The following is a 20,391-nucleotide window of genomic DNA, read 5'->3' as shown; positions in this document are numbered from 1 at the left end:
GTTCCTTCTCTGCCTCTTACTGATTCCACAGAATAGAAGGCAATGAATAGCTCATCATTTAGCTTTAGAACTACATAAACACGGAAATTCAAATGCCACAGAAACCAGGGTATCATTTAAAATCTCCGAAGGGCTCAAGGATTTGTGGTGTATTCTTTAATAGTTGTGTTCATGGCCATAGAGTATTATAATAAACCTGCAAACAAAATGGTTTCCCTCAAGCAGCTTCTACCTTCAAGTGATATAAGATGATTCCAGTGCTCAGAAGGTCATCGTCAATGCCAATCAAATGTGGCAGTTCAGAGTCCAAAACAACTCCAATCCCTTCTTTCCTAAGGGCAAGGGTCTGTTCCTAAAATTAAGAGGAAAAGAAAAGGAAAAAGTTACTTTGAGGAAAGAGAACTTCATTATGTGTTCTTTAGATTGTTATAATAAGCAGTATTTTTTTTTTTTTTTTTTTTTTTTGCAGTTTTTGGCCAGGGCTTGGCTTAAACCCACCACCTCCAGCATACAGGGCCGGCACCCTACTCTTTTGAGCCACAGGTGCCGCCCAGTAAGCAGTATTTTATTTCTCATCTAGAAACACTGCAAGAAAAATGGACCTTAGCCTTCATGTTAAATCCTGGGGGGTAGTCAGCAAAGTAAACTTGAAACATATACAAAAGTTCAGTGTAGAATGAATTAAACCTACTGCCTGACATGTAAGCTCTTCAAAGCCAATCTTCCTTAAGAAAGGAACAACATAATCATTCTCCCTCTTCAGAGCTTAATTTCATTTATAATGTAGATGTCTCCTTAACTGTTGGCTTTTGTCTCTGCTTGCCAGGGTTGAGCTGTGCGTGTCCTGGGAGGAAGCCTTTTCTGGGCATCAGACACCCCTGCACCAGAAGTACCTGACCTGCTGTCTCCTGCACATCAGCCTCTAGTATCCACAAGGCCATTCCCACCTACAGACAAATCCGCATACACCTCCCACCTCCCACCACGCCTCCCTTGGCCTTGCATCATCTCCTCCAGCTACTACCAATTTCTTTATATCCTTTTAGAGAAAATCACTTACAAAGTTCCATATACTAGTAGGTCTCTACTTCTCCCACTCACTCTCTCTTGAACCCCTTCTATGAAGGCTGTTGTCCTCAGGACTCCTTTCTACCTACACTCACTGCCTAGAATTCAGGTCCTCAAACTTTTTTTTCTTTTTTTTGAAACATAACATTTTTTATTAATTAACTGCACAACACACCTCTGCATATTTACTTTCTCTACAACTGCTAGCTGTTGCTTTTTCTTTTTTTTTTTTTTATTGTTGGGGATTCATTGAGGGTACAATAAGCCAGGTTACACTGATTGCATTTGTTAGGTAACGTCCCTCTTGCAATCATGTCTTGCCCCCATAAAGTGTGACACACCCTCAAACTTTTTAAACAGGGGGCCAGTTCACTGTCCCTCAGACCGTGGGAGGGCCGGACTATAGTTTTTAAAAAAAAAACTATGAACAAATTCCTATGCACACTGCACATATCTTATTTTGAAGTAAAAAAACAAAACGGGAACAAATACAATCACATGGCCTCATGTGGCCCGCGGGCTGTAGTTTGAGGACCCCTGGAGACGGTCTCCTCTGTGTTTGGACTTACCTGCCATCTATACGTTAAGGACTCTCAAATTTAAATTAGACCTCTCCCTTAAATTTTATACCCAAGCATATATACCACTCATCTTGGTATATCACTGTGGATTATCAAACAGGCAGCTCAAATTTAATACATTAAAAAAGAAAAAAACCCACGACTATAATCCTAGCACTCTGGGAGGCCGAGGTGGGTGGACTGCCTGAGCTCACAGGATCGAGACCAACCTCAGCCAGAGCAAGACCTCGCCTCTAAAAATAGGTATTGTGGTGGGTTCCTGTAATCCCAGCTACTTGAGAAGCTGAGGCTAGAGAATTGCTTGAACCCAAGAGTTTGAGGTTGCTGTGAGCTATGATGCCACAGCACTCTACCAAAGGCTACACAGTGAGACTCTGTCTCAAAAATAAACTAACAAACAAAAAACCCTTGATTCCCCCGCCTCCTAAAACCTGTAGTTCTCCTATCCCAGTAAATGTCAACCTTTCTTACAAGTGCCTGGATCAAAAACCATGGCTGAACATCCCTCCTTTTTTTCTCTTAACTCAAATATTTAGTGTTACTGCACCCGCAAAGTATGCCCAGAATCTGGTTATGTCAAATGTCCCCTGCCCAAACCACATCATTCTGCACTGGGGTTACTGCAATTATCCAGGCCCCTACAGTAACCCACTCATGTCCCTGGGTGAATAGCCAACTCAGCAGCCAGAGGGATATCAGGGCAGTTTACTCCTCTGTCAGATCTTTCAAAGGCTTCCATGTCACTAAGACAAAGCCAGAGACTGTCATGTTCTACCAAGATCTACACGATCTCACCCCTTGCCCACCTCCCACTCTCTCCTTCCAGGGTCCTCCATGTCCCTCCAACTTGCCGGCCTGCCCCGGCCCATCTCATGGCTGTACTCACTGCCATTTCTTCTGTCACTGCTATTCCTCCTCGTCCCCTGGGGCAGATTCCTGCTCTCAGCACTGCTGACATGCTGGACCAGACCCTTCCTCATCCGCACTGTGGGGTGCTCCCACCCACCAGACTCGAGTACACTGCCCCTCCCCCAAGGCTGCCACAACCAAAAGTGTCTCCAGACACAAATACCCCCGGGGGACAAAATTGGCCCCAGTTAAGAAGCATCTCCCTGAATACAGAACACACCTTGGCCCTGCCTTCTCTCAGGTATCCACTCAAAGCCACTGTCCCTGTCAGCTCATACAAAATGGGAATCCCTAGCTTTCCTCAGGCTGATTTGTTTCTCTCCTTGGCAATGATCACCACTTGATACGTGACATGTCAGCTATACCCTGAACAGAATGTCATCCAGCACCTAACTGCATGTCTGCCACGCGCTAGCTCCTCGACATCTGTCAAAAGAATGAATAAAGGGGTAGATACTTGGAGCTCTGAGGGACCTCGAAAGGAGGGTCAGTGGCAGCCCCTGAGGGAAGATGCCCACATATGTCTTAAATCAGGCCCATGTGGCCCAAAAGTCAGGCTTCTAGGAAAGTCTAAAATGGAGCTGGCAAATGCCAGAAGACGGAAGGCAAAAACTTCAAGCGTGAGGTTGGGCAGTGCTGAGTTCAGACTGAGTCTTGTCTAAGAACATGACATGTACTCTGTGACTGCAGGAGTGATGGGACCAACAGAAGGGCGCGTTCCAAGCTGCCAACTGGAGCTCTGGCTGGAGATGCTCCCAGCCCTACTCCTATCATCAGATGCAGTGATCAAGATACATCTGTCCCCAAACACAGTCGCTACTGCTTACATTCCCGGAAGGAATAAATGTATTTTCTGTCATTTAGATATTAAAACAACCTACAGAGTCTCCAGTTCTCTAGGTGATGGACTCAGAACTTCTCCAGCCTAGTGTAAAACTATCAAAGCAAATCTCAGACCTTGCAGATAAGAGAGGTCCTAGAAGGTTCTGGGACAGGGCAGAGGAGGGAGATAGGTTGCCCAGGCCTTCTCTGCAGCCATTTAAGTCTCAAATATATACCCGAGTACCTAGAGATGTGCAAGAGAGTGACAGAATGAAGTGGCAAAAAAGAATGGCTTAAGAAAAAGACATAAAAATTACCACTTGAAAGAAAGCAATTTAATTTAACAACCATTAAGCAGATTACAGAGAAAATGACCAATGCATAACTTAGATTCAAGAAAAGGAAACGAAGCCTATCACTGTTCTTCCATTACTCCCCTTATCAACTAGGCTCCCATTCCCCTGCTCAGAATCTCAGCCTCCAGGGTTAGAGACTTCAGTACGGCCTGAGCAAAGCTTCCCTAAATGAGCACTGTACATAAACCAACCCAACTCCTCCCACCCCAACCACAGCAGAATTCACATTTCTCCTGCCCATGGAATTCAAGCTGAAATGGTAAGTACATGATTTAAAAAAAAACAAAGAAGATATATATTACAGGGGAGAATTTAACCACACAGCTCCATTTCATAAAACAACATTCTCAGGGAAGGAGCGGGAGCTGTGAACTGTGACAGCATCGATGACACAGGTAAGCAGCCAGGGGCAATTAACTGTCCCAGGCCTCTAGGACCACGGGAAAAGGAGAGGGACGGTTCTCCTAAGTCCAGAGGCACATACATTTTCTTTCTGCACAAAAGTGTACAATAACCACCCCCGCAAAAGTAATATTTTAAACTTTAATAGCTCCCACTCAAACCAGAGAAATTGCTTTGGACTACATCCCAGCTTAGTTTAATATACTTTTTTTTTATTAAACATTGAAAAACACTTTTGTTCTTTCTTGAAATAATTCTTACAGACTTTGAAAGCACTGAAAATTCATAACTTTGGAGAGCAATAGGTCAAAAACCTTACTTCCCACCCATCTCCAGCATGTACACATGTACACATACACACACACACACACGACATACACATACTTTTAGACACGTAAAATCTTAATTAAGAGAAAGTTTTCCACGACTGGAAGGGATAGATGAATTTATGATTAATGCTGCCCTAAAGCTCCATGACATTCAAGCTGCATTCAACTGCACGATATTATAAAAGTGTCACCTCATAAAATTGGAAACGAGGGTTTAAATCATTGCTTAAGTGAAAAAGTAATTTCAGACAAAAATATCTATCACATATAAAATATTTATTGAGTGGTATCTACTGTTATGCATAATTTATGAAACACCTTTTGGATAAGATAGAATCTTAACATGGCAGAGCTGGCCACTGTCCCCCAACCTCAGGGTCCCCAACCAAGGAGGGGGCCAAACACACATGGGGACACACAGTTTCACCGAAATAAAGCTTTTGGAACCAAACTCATTGGGATGAAAGGTAAACTACAGATTTACTGAAAGTGTCAAAATACTATCAGCTTATTTTAAACATCACCATTCACTACATTTGCAAATAATATGCTCAATATGTCTTCTCTTCAGCCTCCACACACCTATTGAGGTAAAATACCTCTGAATTTAAAACATACGTCCAGTGCCATGACTGTCATAGAATCACTTGTGCAACATTCTGATGACTGCAGTGATTTGTGGACAAGGCTGTCCAGATCCAGGTACCGCGGGAGGACTGGCTCCCTGGAGGTGTCCCATCTATAACCACCAAATAGACTTAGCAGGGAATCTACATCTTAGATAGTCCCTTAGTGACTATCCAGCACTGTGCCTTACAAAGCTCAACAACCTTTTTTTTTTTTTAATTTAATTTCAGGTTAATGCAAGGGTACAAACAACTAAGTTATAATATTTGCATATGTTAGATAGAGTCCCCCCTAGTAGTTGTGTCCCGCACCCAAAAGGTGTGCCGTTGTGTCCACTAAGTGGGAGCTACCAACTCCCTCCCCTCCTCCTCAACATGAATTGAATTGAGTTTTTCTCTTATATGGGCATGTATTACATCATCTACTGGCTTCATATTATTATTGAGAACACTGGATATTTGCTTTTCCATTCTTGTGATACTTTACTAAGAAGAATGTGTTTCAACTCCATCTAGGTTAATACAAAAGATGTAAAGTCTCCATCTTTTTAATGGCTGGATAGTATTCCGTGGTATACATACACCACAGTTTGTTAATCATTTCCTGGTTGATGGGCATTTAGGTTGTTTCCACATCTCAGTGATCGTAAATGGAGCTTTGATAAACAACATAGTGCAAATGTCCTTATGATAAAATGATTCTTTTCTTCTGGGTAGATGCCTAGTAATGGGATTACAATATCAAATAGGAAGTCTAATTTGAGTTCTTTGAGGATATAAAAACTTATAAACAACAAAAAACATATATATTTTTTCTGTCTTGGGAAGCCTACCTAGGACCTAGATCTTGCCTAGAAAAAAAAATGGGAGAACTTTAGACATGTGTCTGCCCCATGTAAATTAAAATCTGAGTGTGTTAGGTGACCAGGCACCGGGTACTGCAGTCACCAACAAGTGCTGATTACTGGGTACTACAGGAGTGATTTTTATGTGCCATTTTTTTTCTTGAACAGTCAAGAATTAAATGTCAGAATCTTTTTGTGAAAATTTATGCTTACTACGAAGCATTGCTACTTACATACTTCACTAACTAGTGGAATTTTGTAGAGTTGACTCTTGATAAAATGTACTTAATTTCTGCAGCTGGACAGGCTGGTGGGAATGGGGTGTCTCACAGTCTTTCTTTAGTTTGTGATCTCCCTTTTTCATCTCATTCTACTTTTCATCATCATCTACTTTATTTACTGAATTCATATTTCTCTCATTAATTTGTTAACAAAATGAAAGAAACAATTGCAAGGAACTTCCTCCTATGTTTGGGACTGTCTCTGGCATGCCATATTCCTTTTCTGTCTGCCTGCCCATCTCGACAGCCACCCTCAGCTACGGCTGCATGTGTAACTGTCCTTCTTCTCCCGTGCATCCGTGCACGCTTACATGTGTCTGCCTAGAAATTCCATATGCCCTAACACAGGACGAGCTACTCCTGGACACTTGTCCTGGCGCGTGTACAACCTTTCCAGTCAGCAGACTGAGTCCCCTGCATGCTATTCGCTTTTCTCTGGACAGACAGAATGATAGCAAGGGCCAGGAGGCACAGTAAAGGCTTTGTTGGAGTTCATGGGCTCTGGCCTCTCACTGGGCCCCCTCTTCCTGCCCACAAGGAAGGAGGGGGTAGATGCCCTCAAGCTTCTCCTTGTTTCACCAGCCCTTCGCCTCCATGAGAGCAAGCTCTTGGCTTCATCCCAGTTCCCTCCATCAGCCACTGCTATTACTCCTCAATAAGAACAGTAAAATCAATTTGTTCCTCCCCAGACTTGATGGTATTGAGGAGGGTTTTCAGAATCCTCTCCGCCATCATCCCGTCCCTCGGCAGCCAGCTCACGGCCTGTCCTCACACCTTTCCTCTTAGCAATTACACGGCAGTATTGCTGCTGCAGGCTTCTATGTTTGTTTTGCTTTTTATTATTATTTCATTTCTTTGAAATCTGTGATGTCATCTCCAATTGCCTCTTTAACATGGAAGTCAAGAACAGGATTTCAAAAGGCTACAAAAAAAAAAAAAGGAAAAGAAAACAAGGGTGCTCCCCGGTTTAGGGGATGCCTTTCACAAAGATGGAGGCTGAAAACAGGGGCGGAAGACCTTCCCTTGAAACCTTCAGGGCACTGGTTCCAGGACCCTTCTGGATACCAAGTCTCTGAAAGAAAATGACAAAGTATTTGCACACAACCCACATACATATACCCATTTACTTTAAATCTTCTTCAGATTATTGGTAACACCTAACATGATGTAAATGCCATGTAAATAGTTGTTATACTGTATTGTTTAGGGACCAATGACAAGAAAAAAGTCCATATGTGTTCAGTACACAAACAACCAGCACAGGCCTAATCTACATAGTGTGTGTCAGCAACAATGTAACCTTTTTTGGGAATTTTTTTCTAAATTTTCAATTTGCAGATATGGAACCTACAGATATGGAGGGCCAACCAAATACACAAGAAGCCACTGGACCTCCAGTTTAGCCAATAAAAACTGGAAAACTGGTCTGGAAATTCAGGCAGATTGGGTCACGATTTGATAGAGAGACAGGAGGACATCAGGAATTTTGAAAATAGGAACTGACTGGTGCTTCAGAAGATGAATCTGGCAAAGATGTGTAGGATGAGGGGAACACAGGGGAAGGGAAGGAGAGACCAGCAAGGAAGGCCCAGCTCAGAGACGCGGCAGGGGAGAAAGGGCTGCGTGACAAACAATTCAGGCCGACTGACCTCAAAAAAAGACACTCTCCTCAACTGTTTTACTGCTCTTTATGAGAAATACGGACATTAGAGAATTGCAAGAAAACCTGATAAATGCCAAAGGATTTTTATTGCTAGGGGAAAAAAAAATCCCGACATTTCCCATAACACTTTCCAGGCAGCTCAGAAAGCGAATACTGTTCACGTGTTAAAAATCACTCACCAATTTGACTGAAGAAGTGTTGTCTAGTAACTTACATGTTTTTTTAAAATAATATAAAAATGCTAAAAGTCACTGACAACACAAACCAATTAGCCCTGAAATCCTGACAGTAAGCCACCAGCTGGCGTCCATTCACCCAGAAGCCATTGCTCCTTGTACAGCTGTCCCTCCCACCTGCAGCCTCAGTAGGCGTGGTCTCAGATGCCAGAGGTCAGCTGTGCTCCCGTGGTCTCAGGTGCCAGAGGTCTGCCGTGGTCCATGCGCAGATGAGTACAGTAGAATACAATATTCAGACTAAGAGAAAAAGACCCCTGTCGTATAACTTATTACAGCTTATTCTTATAATTGCTCTATTCTATTATCCGTCATTGTTGTTGATCCCTTACTGTGCCTAATTCATACAGGGAGTATTCAGCATTGCCCTACGTATGCACGTGTGTACAGGGTTTAGCACCATCTGAGATTTCAGGCATCCATTGAAGGTCTTAGAATGTATCCCCTCAGATCGGGGGACCACTGTATATTCTTTTTCACACAGAAAGATTCATGGCCACCTAACAGAGAGAGGAAACGTCACCAAAATTAGCAGGAAGTCAATAAAGCTCTGTCACCTGCCTAGACGCCATCCTGTCTTCCTCCCACTTTGTCTATGCAGCCTGCCCACGCTGTGACACAAAGACTTAAGGATCTCCTTCATGCTCCTCACTGAGTTCCCAGAGACTGATGAAGAGATTTAAAACAGTGCTTGTTGGCCAGGAACGCTTCCTATGTCCCTGCAAACCCCTGTCGGCCAGGAACGCTTCCTATGTCCCTGCAGACCCCTGTCGGCCAGGAACGCTTCCTATGTCCCTGCAGACCTGATGGGCAAGATGTAACCCTTCTTGGGAGGGCTCTATTAATTACGCTCTTTGAATCATAATCCGATTTAAAAACAGAGCTAAAAAGAGAAAGGGAAGAACAGTCTGTGAAAGTCAAGGACCGGAAATCTATCGGAGACCAGCCTCTCACAGAACGAGGCCCCAGGCAGGAGCAGGCCCAGGGGAGGCTGGGGGGATGCACGGTTTCAGAATCCACAGGTTGAAAAACTGAGGAAAAAGCAAGTGGGTCAGCCCAGAAGTCCCCTTTGCCTTTGCTCCCTCTCTTAGCCTCAAACCGCACAGCCAGACCGTCACATCCCATTAGCTCTACCAGCATGACACAGTCTGAATGAGCCACGACTTTCTGTGCCTGCTGCTACTGCCGACCCCAGCCACCTGTGCACCCCGCCTGGAGGCTCTGACACTCCCTAGTTGGTTTCTATCCTCCACATGTCAGCCACAGATACCTTTTAAAAATGTCAATCAATTACCCAAAAAAGATACAAGGGTTTGTCCCACATCTCACTCAACCTGGCCCCTGAGCCCTCTCTGACCTCGTCTCCCCAAACTCCATCCACTGAGGGCCCCTCCATGGGCCGTCTGTCTGCCGGGGGAACTCGGGCCGGTCTGGGTGTCCTTCTGCTCCTCCTCTCTCCCACTGAGGGCCCCTCCATGGGCCATCTGTCTGCTGGGGGAACTCTGCCCTGGTCTCTGTCCTTCCGGTCTTGCTTCACCCTCTGTGCATTCTCGCAGGGACCAGAGATACAAGTGAATGGGACCAACAAGGTCCTCGCTCAGATGGAGCTTCCCTCCTACACAAGTGACCTCTCTCGATACCCAGCACACACCATCACTCTACCTGGCTTACTATCTTCAAAGTGCTTGAGGAAATCAAAATTTTTCAAGCATTAGTTCACTGCCTATCTGCCCCTGCAGACATCAAACAATGGGTCCAAGCCAACAAACCAAGCTCAGGGAAGGAGAGATTGGAATGGGAAAAAAAAAAAAAAAAATACTTGGGTGGTGCCTGTGGCTCAAGGAGTAGGGCGCCGGTCCCATATGCCAGAGGTGGCGGGTTCAAACCCGGCCCCGGCCAAAAACCACACACACACACACAAAAAAAACCAAACAGCAGCCAGGGTCAAGACTCTCTTATCAGTTCCTTTTTATGAACAGGCAAAATCAGCTGTTGAACCTCAGAACAGTAATTACTATAACCAGAAAAAGCCAAAAGCTAATAAGGGAACCTAGTTAGCATGTTAAGATTTGACTGAAACAGACTATCATCACAAATAATTTAATAGGTGTGTCAAAGAAACCCTCTATATACTAACGCAAAGCTGATGTCACAATGGCATCTATTATATCACTAAAATAAACTAAAAATGCAAAAACACTGCTTTTCCCTTGACTTTGAAACAATCCATATCACAGTACCTCTGGTCAAACCACCATATTTAGAGCAGATGGTGGATAGTCCCAGGACTCACCAGGGTAAAACTAGGAAGGGAAAGGTCTGGCTGCCATCTACTCCACAGTACTAACAAACCTAAATGTCCTGGCACTCCTGGCAGTCAGCCCCTAAACAGTAAATATAATTAACATTGCCCTTTTAATGAGCAGAAACTCTTGGGGTAGTTCATTTTCCACTACATTTCCCACTGCAGAAACATCATTCTTTATCCAAATGCCAAGCAGCTACCATTGGCATGCAGCTCAGAGACGATGCCGTGTGGCTCTTTCTGATGAAACAGTCCTCTCTGCTGGCTGAGCAAATCATCCAGATGTCAGTTTTTAAATTATGCAAAATGCATAATACCAATTAAAGAAATTACATGTGAAAATATGCAAGAGCAAATTTCCTCACATTAATATTTAACTAGACTTTTTAAGTAGAGGGGGATCTCGTGATCACAAGTACTTTAGTATGTCTGACCTAAATGGAAAACCAAAACATCCACGCGGGCACTCTGGAAGGTTCTACAAGGGCATTTTCTAGATAGTAAAAACTCCTTACTCAAGGCGAGACAGTGAGTGATAAGGTTCCATTGAATGGGGTACTGAAACCCAGAAAGTATCAACCTGCCACCGGCCTCACGCTTGGCTCTCATCCTACCCACAGAAGCCCTGCAGGCCCATCTCTACCTCCCAGTCTCTGCTCAGCCCTCAGGTTCCCAAACTTGCCCACCTTTCTCCTCCCCCAGGAATCATTTAGAACCTCCTTGGGTCGACTGTGCCCCCTTCCTCAGCAAAGACCACGGCTATCTGGTCTCGTCACACAGATCTCGGTCAAACACAGACCATGACTTTGTATCCACACATTGCCTGTTTCGCCTGCTAAACCAATGGATCACCCAAAGAGCCTTCAGAAAGTACCAGGCCTGTATCCACACCTGTCCTCTCTGAAGGAGCATCTCACTGGCAGGGCTCAGGCACTGGTATCTTTTAAGCTTCCAGGTTGTGTCATAACTTTCTGTACCTTTCAAACGATGAATACCTCTATCCTGCTGGTACACTCTGAGAGCGCTCGACAGGGCAAGTGCTGTGACCTGAGTCCCTCCTTTGACAGTTCCCTTCTTCTGTGATCCTTACCTGTCAGATGCTAGCCTACATTGGGGGTAGAGGGATAGAGTTAGTGAAGCAGACGACTCCAATATATGATCTATATCTATCCCTACCTTTGATCTTGGTCTGTTTCTGTATCCTTTGTAAAGATATATCTGTATTACACAAAAATATCTACAGACATACAGCCGTGTGTTGCTTAATGACAGGGTCACCTTCTGAGAAACGTGTCGTCAGCTGACTGTCCTTGTGTGAATATCACAGACTGCATGTTCACAGTCTGGAAGTGGGTGCAGAAGCTGGGCAGGGTGGAGTGGTTGGGAGATGCTGGCTGAAGAATACAAATTGACAGTGATAGAAGAGGAAAAAAATCCAAGACAGCTATCCTACAGTGGGGTGACTTTAGTTAATGAGGATATACTGTATTCTTGAGAAGTGCTGAGAGGGGATGTTAAGCGTTCTTACCAGAAAATAACTAAGCAAGGTAAAGTGCTGTTAATTAACAAAATTTAACCTTTCTACATGGTACAGATACTTCAAAACATCATGCTGTACATGACAAATACATACAATTTTACATGTCAAGTCACACCTTGAAAAAAAAACTTTTTTAAATCCCATGCAACTTCTAATGATGCCTTGGCATGATTCTATGACATCACACACATCTGGACTCCTAGTTCTTTTAATTATACAGGAAATATACATTAAAGCAAAGATTCTCTAGTTTATCTTTTTGCAAGCTCCTTTTTATCATTTTTCCTTCACTTATAAAAGCTTTCAAATGTAATTTCTCTTTTTGAAATGGATTTTCAGATTAGAGTTACTCAAGGAGATAGGGGAGAAAAAGTAGCAAAAGAAGTCTTCTTTAACAGGAGAAAGGAGGCTGGCATTAACTCCTGGACCTGGTGCCAAGGCTTTGATTTTCAGACACTTGAGCCAGTGTCATTCTCAGAAAAGAATTTAGGAAAAAGGAAGAAGGGGATGAAGAGCAAGAGGGAGGAAGAAAAGGAAAGGGGCCAACTTCCCGCTCCTCCCAGTTCCCTTCTGAAAGGCCTACCCTCCCCGTGGTGAAGCACAGCAAGCAAAGGCCAGCCCCTGACCAAGGGGGTCCCGGCTTCCCCCAGCTAGTACAAGCTGAGCATCCCTAATACAAGATCTGAAATCTGAAATGCTCCCGCACACCAAACATTTTGAGCACCACCATGACATGCAAAGGAAATGCTCATTGGAGCATTTTGGATTTGGGGTTTCAGATTAGAGTTGCTCAACCAGTACTAAAATCTACTTTTTGTGGCGTAAAGAGAACATAACTCCCTCCCTTCCTCTAATAACCAAACAGGCACTCCAATCACTAAAGCCATATTAATTTAAGGAATCAAGTTGTTCAAGCTGCTGCTACACCATGAGCAGTGATAGTTTGTCAAGAGCACATACCAGCAGAGAAGGGGTTTCTGCCCTGCCCATGCAGCAAACTCAGGGAAAAGGAAGGAAGTCCCCGCACAGAGGGAAAGTCCCACCCAGGCACTTGACAGATGACTGAATGAACTGTCCTCTGTGAACCCAGAGTTAATACTTTGCAAAACCATCTGCCCTTCAAATTCTGTCCCTTTGAGAGTTCATGCTGTTTACATCGTAACACGATACTTCATGTGAACACCAACCCCAAAGGATCCGAATGACCAGCTCCTCCTCCCATTAAACTGGCCTGACAGAAACACTTATCTTGGTTGTATAAATATCCTTATGATTAACAATATTACACGTAAGTATCCCCATGATACATTACACTTTGGATCATTATTAATATACCTGCAACAAAATAAACTGCAGTAAATCAAAGAAGCACATTCCAAAGCCCAAATATAATTTTGAATGTTGACTGCACATGTCCCAATAGTTGATTAAAACAAGAAACAAAATCCATTTCAAAAAGAGAAATTACATGAGAAAGCTTCTATAAGTAAAGAATATGTAGCTACGGTTATAGAACTTGTCAAGGAAATACAAAACTCAAGACAAAAGATCAACAGTGTTTGGGGACCTGGTTCACTAATAGTAAGGCAGTAAACCAAATACAAGGTGTGCATGCAACACTTTCCAATCACATACATCAGTTACTTTTGCTGAAAGGAGGAATCCAAGCCACTTACCTGAACATTTAACTTCTCACAACCAAAAAGGAAGCAAACTCTTCCCTAAATCATCACAAATTCAAGCACTAAACCCACATCCTTCCTTTGTTAAAACATTTATACATCATAAGCTGGATACAATCACTTTGGAAAACTGTTGAGCAGTGTCTAGTTAGATAATACCCACACCATGGGACCAGCAGCTCACCCCGGGGCCCTGTGGTTAGAGTTGAAGGCCAAATAAGGCGGGTTGCCTGTTTTATATGGCTCAGAATTCTAATGATCTTTACATTATTAGATGGCCTAAAAACAAAACAAAAATATTATCTCATGACGTTTAAGCTATATGAAATTTAAATTTCAATGTCCATAAATAAAGTTTAATTTCATACGCATTCCATGTTCATTCATTCACAAATTGTCTATGGCTACTTTTCACTACCATGGAGCTGTACAACAGAGAGAGTTGAGTGGCTGTGACACAGGACAAGAGGGAACTGCTTACTACCTGGTCCCTTACAGCAGCCGTCTGCCCACCTCTGCGCTATGCACACATGTGTTCACTGAAAGACATGCTCACAGATGTTCATTGCAGCAAACCAAACCTCCCGTAACCTACCCAACTGCCCATTCAGAGTAGGGTGGGTAAATCACTGCTCATTCATACAATGGAATAGTGTATATTAATGACAATCAATGAACAACACCTGCAGAAAACACCACAGATGAGTATCACAAACATAGTGTCAAGAGGAAAAAGTAGGAGATTCCACTCCTCTAGGGTTGAAAAATACTCAAAATACCCTCAGCAGACAGAAGTCAGGATAATTACCATTAAGGAGTGAAACAGTGGCCAGGAGGGCTTTAGGGCTAGAATGATCTATTTCTTTACCTGGATGTTAGTTACAAAATGTATTCGCCTTGTACATATGATTCAAATTAGACACTTAGGATTTTACACACATTGGTTCTGAACCAGCACTTCAATGAAAAGTTATAATGTAACTTTTGATAATGTTACTTTTTGACCCACAACTGAGTAGAAATGACCAGTGAGCACTAGAGATGAAGGTGACTGGAGGTAGGTACAGGGGTAATGATGGGACCTTTATAGGTCAGATGTCCAGAGGAAAAGTGGAAAGAGTGCTCAGCGTAAGACTTGGCACATAGACCACTCCACCCACGTTCATTGCTGCTTCTAGCAGCCTGCCAAACACAAGAATACAAACTAGTACTGATCATGCCCTCGGTAGATCCCTGCATACAGAAAGGGCATACAATTCATCTATGTTTCATAATGATAACAATCTGGGTGATTAAGGAACTGTTACGGTGCCTTGACACTATAGTAAAATCTCACTCTTCACTTCTGAACCACCTGTAGTAGTCATCCCATCTACCCAAGCCGGGAGAGGTCATTCTCCAAAGATGACCACAAAAGGCTGGACTATTTTCCAACACTGCCGAGGTCCCCTCTTCCTCCCTAGTAATTCTGTCCGTGTTTATATCAACACTAAAAACAAGCCCAGAATGGTAAGTATGAAGTCACTTGTTCTGTTGCTACACTAATTTAAAATCGTGGGTGTGTTGACTATTTTCTGAACAATTTCCATCCCAAATGAATAGCATGTTTCTTTGCTTTAAGGAAAAACTTTGTAACCAAGAAAATAATAGAAAGTTATAGCAAATGCTTCACTTATGACAGAATTAGATAATAAGGGTTCTGCATAGTCAAGAAGGTAATTCCTTCCACTGATAAATTAAAGTCTCATTGATAATTCATTCACCCTGTGCAATTTTATAAAAAGTAAAAAACTAAAGTGCATATAAATTAAAAATTATAGTACTTTTCAGTTATTGAATAATGAATTATCCCCAGTGTAGTGGCTTATAACAATACAAACTTGTTTTCTTACAGTTTCTAGGGTGAAGAGTCTATTAATGGGTTTATAATGGGTTAACTGTGTTAACCATTACTCAGGCTGCAGTGATGTGTTGGGCAGAGCTGCAATCTCATCTGAGGATCAAGGTCCTATTTCAAACTCATTCAAGTTGCTATAGAAAGAAGTCAGTTCCTTCCAGTTGTAGACCTGAAGTCAATTTGTTTGTTTTTTTGCCAGCTAGGGACACCTTCAGCTCCTAGAGGACACCCTGATGTCTCAGACACTGGCCCTCCCAACACAGCAGTTTACTTCTTCAAAGCCAGCAGGAGACTCCAACTTACTGTGGTAGCATCTTTTTCTTTGTTTGTTTTGAGACAGAGTCTCGCTCTGTCACTTAGAGTGACATGGTCTCAGCCTAGCTCACAGCAACCTCAAACTCCTGGGCTCAAGTGACCCTCCTGCCTCAGCCTCCTGAGTAGCTGGGACTACAGACACCCACCACAACGCCCAGCTAGTTTTTCTATTTTGAGTTAAAGGCAGGGCCTCGCTCTTGCTCTGCCTTCCAGTGTGCTAGGATTCAGGTGTGAGGCGCTGCACCTGGACTTATGATGGAAGGATCTTACTAATGCTACCTAATCATGGGGTGATGTCCCATCATCTTTCATGTTTCGCCACACTCAAGGAGAGAGCTTATACAGCAGTGTGCATGGAAGAAGACAAGAATCTGGGGGCAGACTTAGAACTCTGTGTACCACAAAAATGAATAAAGGTCATTTACTTCTGAAAGTACTTACTATATTTAAAACTAGTATTTTTTCTTCTTCTGAGACACTTAAAACCTGAAGTTTCATAGAATTAATGTTAGCTAAAACTAGTTAATAAACTAAATTTTTCTACCACTTTCTACCAACAATGAATAAAACGTATATACATGGATATCCAGCTGCAGTTAAGCAAACTATCTGAAAGAATATTCAGTTGCAGGAATAGATTAAGCTCTCACTTTTATCATGTCTGTTCTAAAAATATTCTCAACTCTTTCTTTTCCTTCCTTCCTTCCTTCCATTCTTAATTTAGTGATACACCCTGTAATACTTACGGAGGCAGCATTACCTATGCATTCCTTAACTTGTACTTCAACACTGAACAAAGGGTGTCATCCACAGAACAGTACAGGACACCATGTTCTTTTCATCCATTTTATGCATAAACTTACATGTAAATAGATTACGTAAATAGAAGATTATACAGACTGGAAAATACAACTACCACCCAAAGAAAGAATGGCTTCCCAAGCTCTGTTTCATAATGTGCTTGGCAAAACAAGTTAGAAATATTTACCAAGATCACTATCAAGTCAATTTCATGGGAGTTATCTGAGGACAAGACTGTGCCCACTTCTCTCTGCACCCAGGGTGCCAGGCACACACTGTTGTTTGCTTGACTGGTGAATACTGTGGTTCTTATTAAGATCTGACAAATCACATTAGTAAGACAAGAGGTATCAACTCAGTCTAAATAACTCTTTTGTTCTAATACGTTTGTTGTTTGTTTTGACCAAGGACAATATGGCCCATCCAGTGACTCCATGTGGACGTGAGGCCTGAGTAAGTGCGGTGCTGTGCTCTCCGTGGACAATAGCAGAGGTGGTTTCTGGGTGGTTTCTACACTTGGGAACTGCCGGGAGTCGGGCCACTGCAGACGGCCCACGCCGGGCTGGTCAGGAGAGGCGGGGTTCCGTCACCCACTTCCTGCACTGAATCCTGGGTTCCCACTCATGACCTGTGACCTTAGGTGAGTTCATAACCTTGTCCTATCTCAGTTTTTGTAAAGAGGGGACATTACTTACCTCAGAATGTGTGTTAGTGAAAAGTAGGATGATAGCACAGAGAACCTCGGTGCCCTTTAGGACAGTGCCCAGCACCAAACAGGAGCTCAAAGAATGCCGCATACTTGCAACTTCGTAATTGTGACACATAATCATTTCTCCACAGGGCCAAACTCCTCTTAGAAAAATACAGTTTTCTCTCCTGAAACGGAGCCAGCCTTTTCGAGCCAGCCTCGTCTGGGTTGAGACACAAGCCCACAAGCAGGTTCAATGTTACTGACTCACACGTCCCTTTTCAAACGATCAACAGATTGTATAATTTCAACTAACTTATTTTTAAATCACTGATAGATGACATGAAACAAAATTCAAAATGCAGAAAGAAGTAGGCAGTGAAAGCGCTGGCCCCCGCTCCCACATGCCAGCCAGCTTCCTTTCCCCTGAAGCTCCTGTAACTCCTTCCAGAGAGACAGACAAAATCTTTACATTATTTTACACCTCTCTCCCCTTCTGCACACAAATGACAGGACCTTTCAGATGCCACTCTGTGCCCTGCTTCTCCTCTCTGTGTCTGGATCTCCACTTACAGTTCCTCTGGAGCTCAGGCCATGGCAGTGTCTACAGGTCTCCCTTTGGTTTTACACAGTTGCATAGAAGCCTGCCTTGTGGATATGTCCGGATTTATTTAAGCTGCCCATCATTCATGGACATCTAAGTTGCTCCCAAACTGTCTAATCACTAGTTATTGCCAACAATGCTGGGATGAAAAATGCTGCCCATATCTCAAAACTTTCAGTGCCATTTGAAGGAAAGGACAGGCATTCATCATGTATTTATACATCAGAAACGAGGCAAAAACCTGGGCTTCTAAATTAACTAGGTTCTATACTAAACCTGCTTCCAGGGGAGGTTCGTAGCCTCAGAAATAAATACACCATATGTGTGTGCACATTTATTCATTCATTCTTATTGTGCACATATATTTACATCCATATATATTTATATGTATTTTTAATATGAAGTCATTCTCACCAGGGACATTACAAAAATTTAATTATACTTCTAAGAGAGCAATCTGAATAACAAAACAGTCACAAATGGCTTAGAATTCCAACCACTCTCAAATGTCCCAACTAGGTGCGATCCTGACAGCCCTTTTCTAGAAATATGAACTTCCAAGCTCCTATCATGTTTTTATCTAAGTTAGCATCTTTAGCGGGAGAAGGCATGTTAGGCTCCACTTCCCAGAGTCGCAGGGCGCTTGTGTGGGGACATCAAGTCCAAGGTAGTATGACTCAGAGTATGGTCTACAAACTATTTGCTACCTTTCTATAATAAGTACAGAAATTAAATGCAATCATTCAGAATCTTAAGAGCAATCTGGTAAGTAATTTTATGAGCACTGTACCAAATAAAATATGGTGGCTTATATTTTTGTATATCTCTTTTTTCCTTTTCATCATTTTATTATAATCATTCATTCTTATTGTGCTTTACAGAAGAATCAGGTGCTATGGATTAAAATTCCCCCCTCCCCCCAAAAAGTTTTTTTTTTTTTAAAAACTCTGCATTTGACCATAGATGGAGTGGACGACCCCCTCTTCCTATGGGACTCTGCCAGATAGACGCCTGGGCGGTAGAAAAGGCTGCTGTTGCTGCCTTGATTTCTCCAAGGCCCCATAGAGACTCTGGGAGAAGGGGCAGGGAAAGGAGGTTGTTACCTTTAATAAAAACAAAATTTACTTTTGTTTGTCAGTTAAGCCAAGGAGAAAACAATTGAGAAAGCTGAAAAGTTCACTTTGTTGCTAAAAGGTGAATTTGAAAGTTTAGAAACCACAAAGGCAATTCCATCATGATCTTAATGAGAACAATGTCAAACATTAGATGATTCCAACTGCAACAGCCCTGTGGTTGTTATCAAAACACCAGATCTATGTTGGTTTTTACTGTAATTAATCTAATGAACTGGGTGTCCAGCTTCAGCAGACATTTTTTAAATGTCACTGCGCACCCTCGGGCAGCAAGTGAACTGGTGGCCTGCTCTCCTGCACCGCCCTGGTCCCATTAACTCTTGCCTGCAGTGACATTTTACGTCTGCATTCTCATCTGTTCCGTGCCCTGATAATGCAGTCAATTTGTGCTTTATTAACCCAATTAACTATAGAAATGCTAGGTAACGGAAATCAACAAAATCAAAACAATTCCTTAAAACAGACTCTATCTTTAATTATTTTAAATGTATATGAAACTATAGCTGCCAGACCTCAATTACCTAAAATGTTCATGGATTCTAAATGCTAAACAGGGAAAATGATAATCTAATTAAAAGAGAACGTTCTATTTAAATACTCGTTGTAGTATTAATTTAGGCTTAAACATCAATAGACACGCTTGGTAGATAAAACTGTGGATTTCTGAAGACTTTGCAGATTGCACAGTAAATGCCCCTATAAAAAACTTGCAGGCAAATCTGAATTTGGAATAAAAATAATCAAACTTGCACCGGATTAAATCTTCCCACATTCACCAACTCTACTCCCCCATTACTCCAGAACAAGAACTCCTTGGTCTTTTAAAATTTGGACTTCCTACCAGGGCAGAGCATAGGGCAAGCACTAAGCATAAAATGAATGCTCCCTTGGGACTTAATTGAGTATTTTTTTTAAATTCCTCAAATCACAAAACATACTTTAAACAGGAAAAAAGAAAAGAGCTTAACACATCACTTTAGGAACTGATCTGATTCACTTAGAATATCATTTCATTTCATGTTCCCCTTGTTCTAAAAAGATTTACTATGGTCTAAAAAACGTTATCCTTACATCAGATAATCGAAGAATCAGATAGGTATAGATAAGCACAAATTAGAGTCCCACTTTGATGTAAAAAATACAATATGTTTTGATCACCTTCCTGAGCTGAGATCAGAGCGGGGGAGGGGGCAGTGTTGGGAATCCCAGAAGGAGGCCTGCAGTGTCACCAGAAAAAGAAAAGGTGTGGTGGAAACTTACACTAAAAAAATCTATTTAAAACATCTACCAGAGTGAAAAGCTCTAAGAAAA

General features: G+C 42.5%; 1 protein-coding gene across 7 annotated transcripts in view; it reads right to left on the bottom strand.

The window, feature by feature from the left end:
• The window catches only part of KIF16B (kinesin family member 16B), a 348,569-nt gene that overhangs the window by 174,201 nt on the left and 153,977 nt on the right, over positions 1-20,391 (bottom strand). For all 7 annotated transcript variants that reach the window (XR_008376486.1, XM_053573824.1, XM_053573826.1 and 4 more), the window contains exon 13: positions 233-352. Coding sequence is in view for 6 of the 7 variants with exons in the window: in XM_053573824.1 (XP_053429799.1) it covers positions 233-352 (120 nt within the window). In the remaining variant the exon portion in view is untranslated. The remainder of the gene's footprint in view (positions 1-232; positions 353-20,391) is intronic.

This window comes from Nycticebus coucang, chromosome 21 (genome assembly GCF_027406575.1).
Source record: "Nycticebus coucang isolate mNycCou1 chromosome 21, mNycCou1.pri, whole genome shotgun sequence".
NCBI classification, from domain to species: Eukaryota; Metazoa; Chordata; class Mammalia; order Primates; family Lorisidae; genus Nycticebus; species Nycticebus coucang.
This window is presented reverse-complemented; position numbering and strand designations above follow the sequence as displayed.